At 37.6% G+C, this 20341-nt stretch overlaps 1 protein-coding gene across 1 annotated transcript; it reads right to left on the bottom strand.

Annotated features, from left to right (window-relative positions):
- Window positions 1-117: 117 nt before the first annotated feature.
- On the bottom strand, window positions 118-19595 carry LOC128996718 (vesicle transport protein USE1). Its single transcript, XM_054422164.1, has 7 exons — window positions 19325-19595; window positions 16718-16767; window positions 15846-15924; window positions 14670-14802; window positions 4952-5112; window positions 4369-4510; window positions 118-224 (listed from the first exon to the last, which is right to left on the bottom strand). Exons 1-7 carry the CDS (start codon window positions 19436-19438, stop codon window positions 181-183), a joined length of 723 nt encoding a protein of 240 aa, XP_054278139.1. The 5' UTR covers window positions 19439-19595; the 3' UTR covers window positions 118-180.
- Between the last annotated feature and the right edge of the window lie 746 nt (window positions 19596-20341).

Genomic DNA, 20341 nt, shown 5'->3' with positions numbered 1-20341 from the left:
GTACATTGTACGGATCTAGCAGAGACAATATCTAATGGTTTAGCCCCTAACTTACCTTATTAAGGTTATTTACTGTAAGTTAGAATAGGGACATTTGCACAAATAACAAGTACACAATGTCAAAAATAAATTACAATACTTCATTGATGTAAAAATGTACAATATTTAATTAGAAGAAGTTCAGTATTTTCTTTTCTTCATAACCTTCATAAATAGCACCATATCTGCAACAGAGACAAGTGATAATTGATACTTTCAAACTACCAATTAAACACAAGTTGTATGGAATGGGCATACGGGAGGGACGATGGCTAGAGGTGTGGTGACGTCATATCTCTAGTGGCTAAAGTCTTCTCTTGAGGCAACACGATTACCCTAACGAGACGATGTGATTCCAGCGGCGTTCATGGCATAGTTGATAGCGTTTCGGCCTGATGTTCAGGAGGTCTCCATTTCAAAACCAGTCGGGGACATTAACTTTTTGTCAAAGATTTTGCTTTGATTGTGACTACTTCTTAACACGTTCGCGGCGGCCCTATATACGGAACCCTAATGCCATCCTGGTGGGTGCGATCGCTCCCAAGCTGCAATGCAGTACGAAATGATTTATTTTTAAGCCAGGATTAGAGCTAGAAACGTGAAACCTCGCACAGCACTGCTTAATAGTATACTGTATTTTGTTGTGGTGTAGGTTGGTAGTCAATTTCTCCGTCTGGCAATCTCAAAAATCTACTTTTTGTCCCGTCTTTTGCCCTCCTTTTGGCAATACAATTCCAATGGGACCGGCTACGTTTCAAGCAGTGCTGCTATCTGTGGATGTTTAGCGAACTACGTCGACTCTCGTTGTAAAGCAGGACATCCTCGCACATTATTTGCTATTCGTCAGACCGAAATTGGAAAGCCAATCACACGCGGCAATCGGGTTTGTTCGACGCTGAGGGCTGCGCCGCACTGGGGATACACCCGCCATTTGACGTGCCGCCGCGAACGTGTTAACTGTACATATTTTGTTAGAATTTGATGCATTTATAATTTTATTTATGAACAGAACTTTTTTTAATAGTAAACCTTTATTAGATTTTATCTTATATCGTTTTTATATTATCATATCTTTTTTATATTATCAGCATGTTTGGTTGGTTAGGTTAGGTTATGACAGTTTAATTTTGTAGTACTCAATTTTAAAATTGATTTTATACTTAAAAATTATAAGTAAACATTCATTTGATTTTTTTCTTATATATTTTGTTATATTATCAGCAAGTTTGGTTAGGTTTAATTTTATAATTAAAAATGTAATTTATAGTTAAAAAGTTAATTTTAGGTTATAACTAAAAATTTAAAAATTAATTTAAATTTTTTCAACTTAGCGGTTCTAGCGGCGAACGCTGACACTACAAGATATGTTAGCCATAGTCCCTCCCGTGTGCCCCACCGCAATTTGTAATAGTGTTAGGCTATATCAATGAAGAAATATAGACCTAACATTTGGCAAAATAAAATACATTTCACACAGATGTTATATAATTCAGAGATTTCAATAAGAGGTCAGATAACATTAGGAATTATCACAATCAGATTAAATAACAAAAATCAGTTGAAGCATCAAGAGTCACGTACGGAGAGAGTCCGCCTTATACATTTTTTTTTAATTTTGTACTTTTCCTATAGGCCAGCATGGTTTTTTGATACCTTTTTGTATTAATACTAGAGGTCGTCCAGTGCTCGAAAACTCGACCAAACATATGTAATGTACACGCATCGACTATTGGATACTGAAGTAGACAGCCCATCTATATGTACCAGGTGCCGTAATTATTTTTTATTAAAACATTGTACAGTAGTAGTATAATCTGCACTGTGCCACTCCGGCACTCCAGTAATCCGGCGTCTTTTGGTGGGAGGTCTTCCGCGGTCGCGGCAAAATTCTGATTATCTCCCGCGGCCGTGTATATATCATCATTCTCTCCCGCGGTCATGAAAACGTCATCATCGTCTTGCGCGATCGCTAGAAATATCATGAACATCTCCCTTGGTCATGTAGACATTATAGTTGTCTTCCGCGGTCGCGGCAAAGATTTTATCATCTCCTGCGGTCGTGTAAACATCATTGTCTACTTCCGCAGTCACAGAAACGTCATTGTCGACTTGCGCGATCATGGCAAAATTATGAACATCTCTATTTTCACCCCAAGCTGTAAATAAAACATGTGATTGGAATTGCTTCCATTTGTTTTGATTTTATGTTTATATTCCGTTGTTATTTCGTCACCAGCATGGCAACCCATAAGACCCATGTTAATTTTTTTTTTTAATTTCGAATTCATTTCTTTTGCTTATTTTTGAGCCTATTTTAATTTATAAAGGGATTCTGCACACCTACAGGAAAATAGCTTTCTAACAGTATGCGTAGTTTTTCTCAACGATGCACACGAGCTGAGAAAAAAGGTTTTAAAGAAACATGCTTGCCTATTAATACAGTAGACCCCCTCTTAACCGACCCTAATGGGACCGGACCTAGGTCGGATAATTCAAAAGGTCGGATAAAACGGGCAATCCCTAAAATCATAACATAATGAAGTGCTATTCATTTAGAATTATATCTATCTATATATTAATAGGCAAGCATGTTTCTTTAAAACCTTTTTTCTCAGCTTGTGTGAATCGTAGGGAAAATCTACGCATACCGTTGGAAAGCTATTTTCCTGTAGGTGTGCAGAATCCCTTTATAAATTTAAATAGGCTCAAAGATAAGCACAAAAAATGAGTTTAAAAATTTGAAAAAATTAACATGGATCTTATGCGTTGCTATGATGGTTACGAAATAACAACGAAATATAAACAGAAAATCAAAACAAATGGAGGAAACTCCAATCACATGTTTTATTTACAGTGTGGGGTGAAAATAGATAAGTGAGTACATTACATATTTTTGGTCGAGTTTCGACCACTGGACGACCTCTCGTAATCATTATTTTGAAGCCATACTTGCATTATTTATAAAATAAACTACTCTTATCTCCTTTTTCATATTGATAGAAATGTCACAAATAAACACAAAACACGGTTAAGTCAAATAGGCCTACTTTCAGTGAATATATTATAATACTAGGCAAGAGTCAATAAAATTCCTATTTTAATAACTTTACTACTGTAGTGTATTAATTAATGCTTTCCAAATACATCGTAATACAGTACAGAATCTTTTGTCGTCATTAGGGATACAAGTGACCATTTTGTTACAAGACAGGACATTTATTTGTAGCCTCTCACTGGAGGTTCGAGGCACAAAAACTATCTTGACCTTGGAGTTGCTAACACAACTTCCCTGCCCTCCCAACAAGTTGCGTTGTTTGTTTACTCCAGCCATAAGATAATCAGTTCTCAAAATCGTAACGCACTTTATGATGTTATAAATTTGCCGCACAGATAACATATCTGATCAGATGTGCTCGAGCTACAAAAGATGATGACAAACTGACAATAATAGGCTATGCTATATTTTTTGTGATCAACACAAAATAACTTATTGTTAGTCATATCCTGTGGAGATAAGCGTATGGTTCAGTTCTCATCACCCAGCGTGGGAGTGGAAATGCGGAGATTCCTAGAAAGCGGCAGTTAAACCGAACTGCTCTACAAAGCAAGGTCGGTTAAAACAAACTGTATTATTTTACTATCAAAGGCGGATAATCCGATTATCGGTTAATACGAGGTCGGTTAAGAGGGGGTCTACTGTATATAGATAGATAGATAGTAAGAAAAAACTCTTAAGTAAGAACCGGTTTTCATAGAACGTTTTGTGTTGTATTTGATCACATCTGAACTTGTGTTCTTTATTTGTGACACAATTTTTAGGATTTGGATTTCATTTTTAAATTCTTAAATTTTACTAATGATTACCTTACAACCAAAAACCGAGATTAAATATGGTATATTCTATAACAACGCAAACGTAAATGAAAAATAATATTGCACAGTAAAAAACATGTATTTTCTTGTTACCGGATGGTTATCAACCAGTTTGATTTCCCACTTTAAAATATGTTCTGAATTTTTGGTTCTTTGAAGGGGTTATATTGTAGCAAGTAGTAGGCCTATAGGTATAAAAAAGTTAATTTTGCTGTTTTTGAGCAGATGGCTTCGTCCAGCGGATTTGAAAACCTGGAAAACCTAGAATTGTCCTTGAAATTTATTTTCATGAACGCATGACACCCTTAATAACCCAAACTCAACTACATATTGAAAAATTCACTGATAAATTGACAATTTAAAGAGCTGAGTAAATTGCACCAATTCGGAGAAAATTACATTGACACCAACCAGAATATTGCTCAAGCGAAATATATGTTATGTTTTACAACTTACTTATAAATATGACAATGACGACCACCAACATTATCCACATCCAACATTTCCAGGCTCGTCGACTGTGCTCTTGAAGACGTTCTGATTCCACCCTCAGTTGTGAGAAATTCTTTTCTGCCAGATGAGATGACTTTTCCACCACCTGGGAAATGAGAAAAGTGAATAACTGTGTTTTGACTACATTCACATCCTTTAGTTAGAACTTAAATTGGTTAAAAGGGTTATGACTTGCATGTTTGGTGGACACTTTACAGAAATCAGGATCAACCATTTCATTTCATTAGTACTGTTCAGTAGCCTACGTACAGATGCTGTTGCTGAATACAAATTCTGTTTTTGACTAATAATAAATTATTACTGTCGTTTATATGCTGAAGATGACCAAAGTCCTAAAACAACCTAGTGGGTATCATGCTACGATAACTGACTTCAGTCTATTAATTTCATTTTTTAACAGTCCTAAAAATGTTCTAAGGGCATTAATTATATTAAATATTTTGCCAAGAAAAACCACTGGGTTAAACTTTTTTCAAGAAAAAACCTCTGGGAACCCTTGGAAAATATAGTTTTAGCTGGAACTTACCTGGATATCCTTTTTTATTATTTCTCCCGCAAGCTGAGATTTCTCTTTCATATTTCTCGCTAGGCTGAGCATATTCTCTGCTATTTTCTCGTGCATGTTGTTATGGTGTTTCAATAGTGAATCCATATCATCTGACGATTCCATCTGTCTTTGTCTGAGTCCTAGCAAATTGATATGATTAAAATTAAAAGAACCAGTCTTTTATTAAAGTTATTATTCTGCTTTTTTTAATAAATAAATTTGGATAACGACAAAGACGTTTTTGGTTGAAAAAGTCTTCAAAAGTGTAAATCTTTCAAAGTATTTTTCCTACAGTCACCCGACAAAGTTGGCTTCCTTGTACTGTTTATAGTACAGAAAGCTGCTAATTGCTGCATATTTATACTTTGTCGTACGGTTTATACTTTTTCGTACAGTTTATACTTTGGTGCACATCAGGATTCCAACGAAACAACACAAAACAGCGTGGTTCTATTATGCACATCCGTGTACGCAAATCCGTGTACGCTTGGAAATAGATTGGCAACACTTAAAGATAATAATACTATGAGCAGCTGATTGACTATTATAACTACGATATAACCTGTCATTTCGTGTTTATAAATTATGTTCTCTTTTCGGTATTTCTGAACTTTCTGGACTTTTCTGTTAAACGTTTTTAAAACATTCCTACGATCTTAATAAACAAGAAAATACCTTTAAAGCATTTTTTTAGGCACGGAAACCACTGCAAATTACAAAAATATACGGAACTATTTTCTCAAGTCGCGGAGCACATTGCTTGCTGAGGAAAAAATAGCGGAGTGATACGGACCAGGCCTACTTTCTCTAGGGCACCTCAAGTGCCCAGCTCAAGTGTTCAGCTGTGTGTTGCCAGCTGAACATAAAAACATGTTGTATAGTGTTTGAAAGACTAATTATTTATATGCTTTATAGTGACTGTAGAAAAAATATAATGTGTAACACGAGTACAAAAGGCCTTTGCTGCACTCGAGATCATTCCGCATAAGCCGCAGGCGAGTAAACGTTGCTCTCGTGTGCAGCAAAGTGCCACTTTGCTCACTAGTTACACAAATAACTGATGTGTTTAACTGATGTACTGACTTTAGACCATATGTGTATGTGAATTAATGATCACCTGTTATTTTGCATTTGTTTTGTTTGTATCAGTTTTTCTGTTTACATAAAAGTATGAGTTTGATTCAACTGAACTAATTTACTTATTATTTGAAAATGTAACATTGGCGACGAGGATGGGATTTCATTTTCTCCATACCTAAATGTCCGATATGAAGTTCATCAAGAACCTTCCGACGAAGGGATTGTGGTATTAGAACTCGACATCCTTTGAATATACATCCGTCTTGAAGTGTTAATTCATTGTCATGGTACCCAAAACCTTCCACTGATTCACCTTGTTCAAGTGCATGTAGTATTGGTTGAAGGTCTTTGTCGTGGGCTGTTGACTTAGAAATTGTGGAACTACTAATTTGAAAAGAATCGAGTTGACTAAGTTGAAAAAGGTCACAGTTGTCCCTGCCTTTAGTTGAAGCATGCTCAGTTGGGAACCGAGATAAAAAATCTACGTTAGCATGATCCGATGTTCTTCTGATTCCAGTCTCAAGGTAGTCTTACAGTGACTGAGGTGAATGTTAAACTCAAAAGACAAGTGGAGTTTTGGAAGAATATTGCAAAGGAAAGCAACCTTCTGTATAAAGTACAAATGGACGATGGAACTGTCTGGCGGCGTCATGTTGACCAACTACTCAAATGCGAAATAACGTTACCAAAACATTTCAGAGGGGAGAATTGATGTGTTTAACTGATGTACTGACTTTAGACCATATGTGTATGTGAATTAATGATCACCTGTTATTGATAATAAAGCGATTAGGAATGATTAAAATGAGTAGGAGGTGGCGAAACTAAAAGGAATTGCTAAAATTAGGAGTACCTCATACTGTAGATTCCTGTTGTTCCAGCCATATTGAAGAAGTGAGGTCATGTGACCCAGTGGTCTTCCCAGGTGACTCTTGATTTGAGGTAGTGGGGTATGGCGGCAAATTTGAATACTGGTTATAGGATGGATAGGTAAACTGGCTGTAGGTATTGGGGAAATAAAATGAAATTATTCTGGTCAAGCAAAGGGGATTAAAATAAAATAAAATGGTTTTGAAACTGAAATAAATCTGGCCTTAACATTTCCGCCCACCAAAAAGATTTAGTCTTTTTCACACAAAATTTATGTCTCATAGTTCTATGTAAATAACTCAAAATTTCTTGAAAAGGAAAAAAACACAACGAAAAACATCTTCTTGGCAAATAAAAACGAATTAATTCTCTTGAGGAAGGGGACACAGCTGCACGACTGGTCGCTGAAGTTGTCCAGCTGGTGTCTTCAGAGTGGCGACTCGGACGATGCCATCTTTCCCTGGGTGTGTCTGGATGACACGAGCTGTAGTCCACTTCAAAGGGGGAAGGTTTTTGTCCTTTATTAGGACTAAGTCATTGATTTTCAAATTGGGTGAATTACGTGTCCATTTGTATCGCTGTTGTAACTGATGCAAGTAATCTTGACTCCATACTTTCCAAAAGGATCGTTGTGCCTGTTGGATCATTTGCCAGCGAGAAAGACGATTCTGTGGAAGGTTTGTTAAATCAGTCTGGGGGATAGCTACCAAAGGCTCTCCTATGAGAAAATGTCCAGGGGTTAGAGTCTCATACTCGTTGGGATCAGTTGAAAGACTACACAGAGGCCTAGAATTGAGGACTGCTTCGACCTTTGTCAATAATGTTGAGAACTCTTCAAAAGTTAGAATCTGATTTCCAACAACTCGTTTTAAGTGATACTTCATGGACTTGATTCCACTGTCCCATAGTCCGCCAAAATGTGGTGCAGCAGGTGGGTTGAAGTGCCAGCTGATTCCCATCTGGGCGAGTTTTGAAAGAACGGCATCTGAAGTTGGAGTCTTGTGAAGTAGACTGTGAAGTTCTTGGAGTTCTCGATCTGCTCCCACGAAGTTAGTTGCTTGGTCTGAGTAGATATGTGCACAAAGACCTCTTCTTGAGACGAATCGATCAAAACAAGCTAAGAATGCTTCCGTAGAGAGAGACGAGACTGACTCGAGATGGATTGCTTTTGTACTAAAACATATGAACAAACATACATAGCTCTTCAGTAACTGTGGTTTGCGCAACTTGTCCGTTTTTGTGGTAAAGGGTCCACCAAAATCAATGCCTACATGGAGAAAAGGGCGGCTTTGCGTAATTCGTGAGCCAGGTAAGTTACCCATGTATGGTTGAATGGAGTTAGCTTTCATTTTAACACAAACTAGGCACTTGGATAATCGATGACGGATGACTTGCCTAGCTGAAATAATCCAAAACTGTTGAGACAGTAGTGACTGCAAGGTTCTTGGGCCTACATGCAAGTGCTTGAGATGGTAGTGGTCTATAAGTAGGTTGGTTAAGTGACATTGTTTTGGCAACAACATAGGAAATTTAGCATTGTATGGTAGCTGGGAATTTTTCAAACGTCCACCCACACGAATGAGTCCTTGTTCATCTAAAAATGGACTTAACCGCTGAAGACTAGGACATGTCTGATCAGTGGCAAGTTTATCAATGTGATCAGGTAAGTAACTTGATTGAGTTAGTTTCACAAGTAGGTGTAGGGCTGATGCACGTTCCTTAGAAGTAAGAAATGGTTCAGTAATCTTCTCTTTCTTCTTTTGGCAATTATGTATGAACCTTAATATCCATCCAATACAAGATTGTAGTTTGGTGAACTGTGAATGTTTGTCAACTAAGGCAGTGAACTCATTCTTTGTGTCTTTGGCGGCAACTAGTGCACATGTCGCAGATGGGCGAAACTCAAGCAGTGACTCGTTGGGTGTTAGAGCAGGTAAAGGTTGAGTTGGCCAAGACATTGGTTCCTCCATGAGCCAATTAGGTCCAATCCACCATAGGGAATTTCTTAAGATTTCATGGGGTAGTAGGCCTCTTGATGCGTAATCAGCAGGATTGGTATCTGTCGGTGTATGTCGCCAGCAAGCGGGTTCGAGCAATGTCTGGAGTTCAGCGACCCGGTTAGCCACAAAAGTCTTGAGCTGATGAGGTGCGGTGCGGATCCAGTGTAGCGTTACTAGAGAGTCGGTCCAGGCGAAAGTGGGTATATTTCCAAATTTGTAGGCTAACATGTTTTTACAAAAAAACATTGTTTTACTAAGTAAAACTGCTCCACACAACTCTAAGCGAGGAATTGAAATTTTCTTTAAGGGTGCAACTTTGGATTTTGCCATGATAAGGTTGGTAAGAGGTTTTCCATCAGAATTAACAACTCTTAAGTAGATAGCACATCCGTAGCCAACTTCCGAGGCATCCGAAAATCCATGGAGCTGAACGTCAGTGGTTTCTGGAAGCAGAACCAGTCGGGGAATGGTTAAATTGCTGAGATGAGGAAGAGTTTCAAAAAACTTGGAAGACTGACGAACAATATCAATTGGCAGCGGTTGATCCCAGTCGAGTCCCAGAGTCCAAATTTTTTGGATCAAACATTTTGCCCAAAGGACTACAGGTGTAATTAACCCAAGCGGGTCATAGACCTTGGATACTTGAGACAATAGGCCACGTTTGGTAGAAGGTGGTTGTCCTATGTGAACATCGTAAGAAAACTTGTCTGAATTTGGATTCCATTTAAGGCCTAAGACTTTGATAGAGGGATCGGCAGAGCTTTCGTCTCCAAAAATGAATTCTTGATCATGAGATGGAACATCTTCTAATATTTTATGATTGTTGCTGGACCATTTCCTAAGTTTAAATCCACCAGAATCTAAGAGACTGATTAGTTCAGATTTTATTTTCACGGTGTGATCAAGTGAGTCACCTCCTGTAAGGACATCATCGACAAACATTGAGTTTAAAATAACCTCACTTGCAAGAGGATATTTTTCGGAGTCTTCCAAAGCCAGCTGTCTTAAAGAACGCAAGGCTAAGAATGGCGAACTTGATACACCGTAGGTTACTGTGTTGAGAAGAAAGGTAGACATAGGTTTCTCTGGGCTATCTCTCCACAAAATTGCTTGAAAAGACTTATGTCGCGGGTTGACAAGTATTTGACGATACATTTTCTCAATGTCGGTTGTAAATACATACAAGTGAAGGCGAAAAAGCGAAAGAATTTTACAAATGTCAGTCTGAAGCTTCGGACCTATTAACAATTCATCATTTAGTGATTTTCCAGTTGAGGTTGGAGCTGATGCATTAAATACTACTCGTAGTTTTGACGAAGAGGAGTTTTTCTTGAAGATTCCGTGATGCGGGATGTAGTAAGCTGGTGTTACAGAGTTTACAACCTTGGACATATGACCCAAATCTCTATATTCGTTCATGAATGTTGAGTAGGCTCCCTTTAGATCAGGATTTTGATTGAATTTTCTTTCCAGAGATAAAAAACAATGCTTAGCTCTGCTGTACGACTCACCAAGGTCGGGACAATCATTTTTAAAGGGCAGGTCAACAACAAAACGACCAGCTGAATCTCTTTGAACTGTTGACGAGTAGATTGACTCACATCGTTCATCTTCTGGGCTAGTTTGGCAATGATTCATCGGGGGTTCTTCAATTTCCCAGAACTTGCGCAGATTCGACTCCAGTGATACTTGGTCTAATATAGCTAAATTAACAGAAACGGACTGAGTCGTTGGAATTGGCAAACGTGATTCACCGATGAGCAACCATCCAAAAATGGTGTGAAAGGCAGTAGGGAATCCAGATGGCGTATCACGCCGCCCACCGTCAAAAAGCTGTGGGAACAAATCAGCACCAATAAGAAGATCAATCCTTCCAGGTCGGTAAAACTCCGGATCGGCCAAATCCCAACCTTGAAATAACATTTTAACCTTATCATCAAGAGCAGTAGAAGGTAGCGGTGAAGTGATTCGATTTAAAACAATGGCTTCCGTTCTCAGTGAAGGGTTATCTTGATGCAAAGGCTTGATTACACAGGGTACTAGTCCTTTGTTGCTGGAAACAGACACTTCAGACAATCCTAAAATTGGTTGAACAACTTTCCGTCTCGGTAAACACAACTGACTGACACATGATTCAGTAATGAAGGAACTTTGGCTACCAGCATCAATTAATGCTCTAACCTGTTGAGGATTACCACAAACATCTAGAATGCGAACAATGGCAGTACCTAAGAGAATGGTTGTAGGCTTAAAGTAAGTTTCGTCTTTCGGGCTTGAATCACATGTAGGCCTAATGCAGGTAAATGCAGAGGTAGGAGCAGGGGATAATTTTTCTTCTTGCTTAGAAGTTGATGTCGGCGTAGCCTTAACCAAAGAATCAGATTCTGGATAAGAAACATGAAGCGTTGTGTGATGTGATTTTCTACATTTGAAACATGTGCGGGATGAACGACATTTGCTTAACATATGAGATATGCTTAAACAGTTAAAACATGCTTCCTTGGATTTGATTAGATCTCTTCTTTGGGTTGGAGACAAATTTAAGTAAGATTGGCAACGATAAATGTTATGTTCTTGGCTACCACATGAAATACAAGTCACTGGCGGTTTAGATTGATTGGTAGTAGGGCTATTGACAACAAATACCCTTTTGGTCGGGGCACTTGCAAAGGTAGTCTTGTTTGGAGCATTTTTGTAACCTACCTTATACTGTCCAAACTTTAGGTTAGGTTGTGTCTCACCTGCAGCTTCGAGTGACTTGCAGTGTTCCTTTAGAAATTCAATGAAATCGGACAAGGAGGGATATTCCCTATTAGAGAACTTGCGTTCGAATAACTGTCTTGTATGCCTGTCCACGGTTTTCAGAGCTACGTGCAGAATAATAAATTCACCTAAGCTGTCAGGTATCTCCATTTGCTTTAAGGCTGAAGTATTCTCATTTAGTGTGTCCAGTAGAGTTCTTAATGGCTTAGGAGACTCGAAATGGATGGGGGTAAGACTTAAAATTTCATCAATGTAATTGGCTGCTAACAACCTTTTGTTATCATATCTCTCATTTAACTGTGTCCAAACAAGTTCATAGTTGTCAGAACAAATGGGAATGCCTTTTACCAAGGTATGTGGTTCACCCTTTGTACTTGAAAGTAAAAAATGAAGTTTTTCTACAGGGGATAACGATACATTATTGTGAACAAGAGCAAGAAAAAGGTCCTTGTAATGAGGCCAGTCTTTCAAAACTCCCTCGAATGTGGGTAGATTGATTTTTGGGAGTCTAACAGCTGTGGAGGCGATAGGCTTAACATTTTCAACATTTTCCTGTCTAACAAGAGGTGAAAGAAACTTGTCTTTGGTAGCAAGAATAAAAAAATATTTCTCATCTACAACCTTATTTTTTGCAAGAATTCCCTCCAGCTGAGAAGTATCTTTGAGCTGGACATAACCTTTCACTATGTCAGATTGGTAACGCTCAAAACTTTCATAGTGGGCAGGGAGACGATCACAACGAACTTTGAACTCTGATAATTCAATTGGGCTAGCCTCTATAGACAAAGTTTCAGCTTGATTGTGCAAAAACTCAATTTTTTGAACAATATTATCTCTTTTATAAATCAGAAGATCAATATCTCTCTTTAGTTTGGCATCTGCCATTGTAAATGCTATTTATTGTCATTTACAAATCGCCTAGATCTGTAGAAACTCAAAAAACTCCACAACAAATATTTATAAGTTACCACTTGACTGAGAGTATGATAATTCAATTAAAATAATTTGTTAAGTATTGCAGAAAAATTCAATTATGTTGTCTTGATAAATAGTCTTCTTAATCTGCATGTAATTGTAAAATTATTAAAGTGGCAATCTCTGTTTACAATAAACCAACCAGTGACAATAATTATTGTAAGTGCCAGACTCTTCAATATTTATGCAAAATGGTGAAAATAAACAGTCAGTATCAAACAAATATTTTAAAAAGAATAATTCTTAGCAACTTAAATAAATCAGCATAAATTCTTCATATCTGGGAAATTTCTTCTTTAGTTTTACCCAAAAGGGATATTTCAGGGGAAATTTCCCACACTGTGGGGTAATTGTGGGGAATCTTGGTGGGTAATTCCAGGGAACTTTCCCCTCAGGTTGCAATCCTGACAAAACTCCTGAATTATCCTGCAATCTTGCACATGTGAATCAAATTGCCAAAAAACTAATAAATCTTGATGTAAACTATTTTAATTGGTGGAAATTGATTGCAAATTGATTAAAAATGATAATAAAACTGCTGATAACTAAAATACTTCTTCAAATAGTCTTCAAATAAGCAAGTGAATGTAAAGCTAGGCCAGATTTGAATTTGCTAATTTTTGAAGTAAAAAACAGGAATAATAGGAAAATTTATGAATCAGACTCGAAGGACCATGATAATAAAGCGATTAGGAATGATTAAAATGAGTAGGAGGTGGCGAAACTAAAAGGAATTGCTAAAATTAGGAGTACCTCATACTGTAGATTCCTGTTGTTCCAGCCATATTGAAGAAGTGAGGTCATGTGACCCAGTGGTCTTCCCAGGTGACTCTTGATTTGAGGTAGTGGGGTATGGCGGCAAATTTGAATACTGGTTATAGGATGGATAGGTAAACTGGCTGTAGGTATTGGGGAAATAAAATGAAATTATTCTGGTCAAGCAAAGGGGATTAAAATAAAATAAAATGGTTTTGAAACTGAAATAAATCTGGCCTTAACAGTTATTTTGCATTTGTTTTGTTTGTATCAGTTTTTCTGTTTACATAAAAGTATGAGTTTGATTCAACTGAACTAATTTACTTATTATTTGAAAATGTAACAATAACTAATGAATACAAAGATAGAAATCCCGAAACACCAATTATGTTTGCTTCAAATGAAGCTCTTTTGTCAACTAACAGAGTCTGCGTCCGTAGGGGCTATGATTACACCTCTAAACCTGGCATCCCCTTTTTAGATTGAATGTTAAATGTACATCACCATATATTTCAAGATAAACCTGGAGATGTGTGTAAAGCCTAGTCAAATTTGGTTGTAATGAAGACATCTATTTTTAATGCACTCTATATTATCCTCGGTTTACAATGTTAGCCTGCTACATTGTAAAGGTGCGTTTTTCTTGGAGCGACAACTGCTTCCTGCCTCCGTAGATTGCACAAAGCGTCACTTGAATATTGTAAATCAGTGTTATAAATGACCTTCGCTTCTCACAGAGTAAAAAATTGCATTCTATTGATTGTATTGTAAATGAAAAAAATACAAATTACATTTTATACTCCATAATATTTGAATTTAATTATATTCCAACCACATTACCGTAATAATTGGCATTTTATATATATTTACATAAAACCCGCTTGACTTGTAAACCAATTTGTTCAATAAAAATTGATACAGAAAAATAATAATTTTTTGACACCGAAAACAGAAATATAATGATAAGTCTTAAAAGTTTACAATCTAAATAGTCAGCAAATATATTAAAATAACTTTATATAGCCAGTAATAACTAAAATAACAACGCCATTGTGAAAATTCCACCAGAAAAGTAATTGTCACTGAGCTATTTAATGCAGGTCTAAAAAAGTAACAAATTTTTATCTTTTATCCCTTTGGATAAAAAATACTCAAGAGTTTTATTACACTTGACGATTTTTCAACCTCAGCTTTGCTTTGTTGAAAAGAGTCACTACATGCCCTAGGGATGAAATATACTATAGTCTACATACCTGAGTCACCAAAGAGTTCATCTCTTAATTCCCTAGTGTATTTTGTGACAGTTTTCTGGTGAGTTTCCTTTGATACACTATCAGGACTGGGGTTCAGATGCTGAGCTGCAAACACCTTCTCAATAGGGTTAGTCTGTAAAAACAAATTTAATTTTTCTACATAAAGTCGCACTTCCTATTCTTACGGCTAAATGTTCTAAGAATTAGTTTATATTTATTCCTTATATATGGGAGCGAGCTGGTCTAGAGGTAGAGCTTGGGTCTTCTGGTCCCTAAGGTCCTGGGTTCAAATCCTGCCAATCACCAAATGGATTTTGTGTTGAATTTATGAAAGCCTCTCTCTACCTAGCCAGAAGTCAGAAACGCACATGTAGGCGAACAAGGCGTCGCCTGGAGCCCAAAATTTTTCAGGGGCCCGTGCAGCGGGCCTCTCTTAATACCTGAAATACGTATTAAGAGAGGCCCGCTATTGAACTTCGCTCTGGGCCCTGCAACTAGGGCCACCACTACCTGAAATATTGTCTAAAACAGTTCAGGTCTTTGGCCTACGTTCTAAAATATGTAAAGGTGGGACGAAAATAAATGAAAATACCCCTGCCGCAGCAAACCTGCAGACTAAGCACATTTCCATTTGCCTGAATTGTTTTTAAATGAAATCTAGATAAAAACGGGTGCTTGCCAATAGAATTGGTGGGCAAAGCCCCCGCGCGCAACCGAATCAGCAAACGCAATTGGCATTCAAAAATTTCAAACAGACGAATCAGTAAAGAGCAGTGGTAATTGTGCCATATTTTTTTATTGTGCTGTGTTACCACGAGAGTTTTCGTAGTTCACTGAAACACCCAAAGGTAGCAGCACTGCCTGGATCATAAAGATTCTTGTAGGTCACATCAGCCAGCAGCACTGCCTGGATCATAAAGATTCTTGTAGGTCACATCAGCCATCACGGTTAGTAAAAAATTAAGGTTTCATAAAGTTTTTTGAGGTTCTTTACTAATTGTGATGGAAAATGTCCATAATCTGTTAGATTGTGCAAACTGACCACCACCTAAAATGAGCTTCAAACAACGTAGATCTATCTAAGGTGTTATGCCTACAGTACCAAATGGGAAATACGGACCCGTGTGATTTATGTAGCCTACCTACTTTATTTTTAAATGACAAGACTAAACTTACGATAGTGTTTGTGTCCATGAGGCCTTTGAGGAACTCTAATCTTCTTACATAACTGGATAATGTCTCCTTATTTGGAGCACTGTAAACATAGGTATGATTGTTTAAAATCTAACTTTACATAATGATTAATTTTCATGTTTCCTACCAGCATGTTTCATATGTTTTAATACTGGCGTCTCTACACTACTTTTGAGACAGTTCCAGCATTTTTAAAACATCTTTGAAATCAATAATTGAACTAAAACAATAAAATACCCATGTCACAGCAACCCTGCTAACCTGAAAGCATAGAGAATGTCCCATTTTGTTCTTGAACCTTTTCTCGAACAAGTTCATAATGAACAGAAAGAAATCTAAATTAAATTAAATGAAAGATTTCATTTCAAATCTAAATGTTGATCCTGTTAAATGTAAATATCAGTGACTCTATAAAAACTTGTGTTTGAAGGTAACATATGCTACACTTGTTTTGGCTGAAAGAAAAGGCACAAAGAAAATAAAGATATTAGCTTACATGTAAGAGATATATTCCAAGAACCAATCTTAAGGAGTGAATTCTTTCTTCATTAGGATAAAATCATTGGTGACCATACAAGACTTGATTGAGTAATATAAATTTATCTGCAAGCAATATTAAGACTGTATTCCTACATCATAAGCTTTAAACTCAAAACTTAATGATGTTACACACCATTAAGATAGTGAATTAGATTTCTTTCTCCTCAGGGATCAACTTAGTTTACAATGTTTACATGTTTAAACAATTACTACAAAGAGAAATGTAGGCCCTACAGTTCTAGACTAACTTCATATTTATTACAACTAAAATTTCATATTTATTACAACTTTTGGTCAAATAAGTAGGTACTTACTTTGGAGATTTGTCCATTTCACTTAACATTTCTTCCAAGTTTGCAATGAACTGAAACCCATACATTATGATTATGTACTTATTTAGGTAAGCCTACCAGTAATCAAACTTATCTTAAACCTATTATAGGCAGGCCCGTTTTTGACCCTGTTAGCGCCCTAGGCACAACTAATAGTAGCGCCCCTTTGCAATATATATATAAGGGTGACCACCGACCGGGAAATCCGGGAATCATGCGGGAATTTTATGAACCGGGAATTATGTGTGAATTTTGTATTTCTACCTGGAGTTTTCAAATTACCGTGATCGCGCATGACAACAGTTTCCGTGACCGCGGGAGACGATAATAAGTTATGTCTACACTCGGCCGCGAGATATTCAGAATATTGCCACGATCACGGAAGACGATGATAATGTCCACACAACCGCGCGAAACAGCAAGAATTTTACCGTGATCGCGGAAGACGATGATAATCTCCACACAACTGCGGAACATGATTAACATTTTGCTGCAATCGCGGGAGACGATTACCATGTATACACGACCGCGGGAGACGGTTACGATGTCTACAGGACCGCGGGAGATACAATAAAGATTTACTCGGCCGCGAGGGACGATCGGAATTATGCCACGATCGCACAAGACAATGATAATGTCCACATGACCGCGGGAAAAAATCAGAATTTTGCCCCGTTCGCGGTAGACGATGATAATCTCCTCACGACTGCGGGATATGCTCATATATTGCTTCGATCATGGAAGACGATAATTATGTCTAAACGACCTGACCACTGAAAATAGTAAGAATCTCGCCACAAATGCGGAAGACGATTACGATGTCTACACGGCCCCGAGGGATTATCAGAAGTTTACCGCAATCGCATGCAAACAACCACCAATTTTTTTCATTTTCCAAATTTTTGGCGCCCCCCAAAAAACAATTGCCTTGCGCCCTAGGCACGTGCCTGCCGTGCCTATTCGGTAAATCGGCCCTGATTATAGGCCTAGTTGTAAAAGAGCCGGACTTAGCATATATAATACAAATACTGTAAATCGCTCCGTTCTATCAGTGTAGATCGTGTATCATTGTTGTTATTTTTATAGATTCACAATGAATTTAAATAAGCAGTGTAATTGTAGTGTTTTCGGTTGAATTTGTTTCCCCAGATAATAAAAAGTGCAGTAAAAGGGGGGTTGAAGCCCTGAGATGAATTTGAGGAGGGAGATGAAGTAGTTGAGAGAAAAAGAAATTTAAGCCCACCACAAATTTCAATAGCAAAAAAAGTTACAAGTAGGCTAGTCAAATTACATCTTGTAAGGAAGTCTGTTCACATGCATCTGAGAATGTGTCTGGATGTTTAAATACCTAGGCATACCCTAAGCAAGTATCGAAGTGAACTGGTATGGTACTATGTTAAGTTTACGTAAAGCCATATATGTGTACTAAACAGGGAGTCCAGCTTTTAAAAGTTGTACTCAGTTTCAATATACACAAATAATTATATTCTGAAACAAATAATTAGTTTATGCGGCAAGCAATATTTGCAGGTGCCGAGTGCTGAGTGGACTGTAGACTGGGCAGAGGTTTGGAATATATTTTGATCGGCTTGTATGCACGGAACAGTTGCCCGTCTCCAGTTACTCCTTCCTTATCCATGCCAGGTCTTGTGTTGCACAAATATTTCCCGCTGTAAGTTAACTTAGCCTACATGGATTTGTTTAAAGGCGAGTCCACACGCAAGGATTTCGCGAACGTTTTATCTGTGCAGGTAAAGCGTTGCAGTCAAGTCGTTCCAAAGAAATGGGTCCACACAGTACAGGTTTCAGCACCAACTTTTAATGAAGTTTTGTGATAACTTTCAGTGTATGTGCATGTAATATCATGGAAGATGTGTTACTGTGGTCGATTTCTGCACCCAGTGTTACAAGAAAGCAAAGAAAAGTCTAAGCGACGACGGCGCTCACTATTGTCAACATGTTGGCTAGGCCTACTAAAATGACAACCAATTTCAAAAAAGTTTCTCTGTTCACGTTCGAATTTACTGCTTTGTTTTTTTCAAAAGTCTCAAAGTCTTTTTTCTTATCACAGTCACTATGTTCCTTACTCTTGACCCTCCATAAATAAGGAAAACTTCTGTACAGTTTGATGAATTCAATAATAAAATCATGGGAACATTGGCGAAGATCTGCCATCGTAATAAAAAAACACACCTATACCTCTGACAGCACGTGAAGACAACACTGCATACTGGGGTTTTATGCGTGAAGACGGAGTTGAAACTGATGACAGTGTACACGCGCAACGACTTGTCTGAAAACGTTGTCAAAACTACCTATGCTCTCCTCAACAGTTTTATCGCTCCGTCGTCCGTCTCCGCGCAGTTCTGAAAAATGCACAGTTTTGCTGTCCACACGCAACAACTTGACTGCAACGTTTTATCTGCGGAGGTAAAACGTACACGAGAAATCCTTGCATGTGGACCAGCCTTAACACAACAATAGCGCAAAAAGGTTCAACTTAAGTGAACTTAACTTAAATGAATTTAAATACCAATCACTAGGAGCAGAACAGTGTTTGTTATGTGTAAATTTAATGCAAAGGCTTACCGTTTCAAGTCTCCAGTCATCAGAAGGATTGTCTTTGGCCATTAATTCGCATCTGGAGAGCAAACGACGAAAATTGATTTCTAATCTAGATTTCCCCATTTTGGACACAGTCATTTCATATGAAAGTCGATGAAAATATGTAAAAAAATTACTTAACTTATGTTAGTAATAGTAGGCCTAGTCCTACGTACTTTTATTGACCTGTCTGTTACAGATACCTAACCTCTAAAATACCTGACAACTAATCAACATGACAACAGAAACCAACAACTTGAACTAACAGTAGTCAAACTAACACAGTCACAGTCTGAGTCTAGTCTAGTCGTCTAGTCTACAAGAATTCCAGTCCAATCCAGACTCAGGACTCAGACAAGGGACTTTTTTAGCTTTTCCAAAACAAACCAACTAAAGTGTTTAACCATGCAGCTGTAGAGACAACATTTCTTGAAAAAGATCGTCCATTTTATTGCTTCTTTGCATATTTTGATTTTAGTTCGTTAACTTTTGATATTGTGATTTATCATTGCTTTAGTCCAAAAGCTCCGCCAGTCAGCAATCGCTGAGATAATCCCGTATAGATATACAAGCCGCTATTGGCACGGCCACCTTTAGCTCCTGGCCGCGGCCTTCGAAGTGGCAAGATCTATGAAAATATTAATTGACTCCACTTTAAATTCCAAAAATAGATTTTCATTTTTTTAGACCAGATACAGTTTCTCCTACGTAAATTCAACCGGCCTTCTAAATTCGACCTGTTAGCACTTTTATACTTTTTAATACTTTTTTTAAATTCTTTTAGAAGAAGTGACACACTCTTGTAAGGAAATCCTGAATACACCCATATATCAGACATTCAGATAAGAGAATCTACTGTTTCAACATGCCTTCTAGCCAATGTTGAGATAAGTGAAGCCCCTGAGCAAGACACTAAAAATAACAATCACTACCAAACACAGATGAGATTGACGAAACTACTTCCATGATGCTCCGCAGGGGACGATATAGATATAATTATGT

This window comes from Macrosteles quadrilineatus, unplaced genomic scaffold (assembly GCF_028750875.1).
Source record: "Macrosteles quadrilineatus isolate MER2022 unplaced genomic scaffold, UCM_ALF_1.0 Scaffold_6__1_contigs__length_79288215, whole genome shotgun sequence".
Classification (NCBI taxonomy): Eukaryota; Metazoa; Arthropoda; class Insecta; order Hemiptera; family Cicadellidae; genus Macrosteles; species Macrosteles quadrilineatus.
Note: the sequence above shows the minus strand (reverse complement) of the source record. Positions and strands in the feature narration are given on the sequence as shown.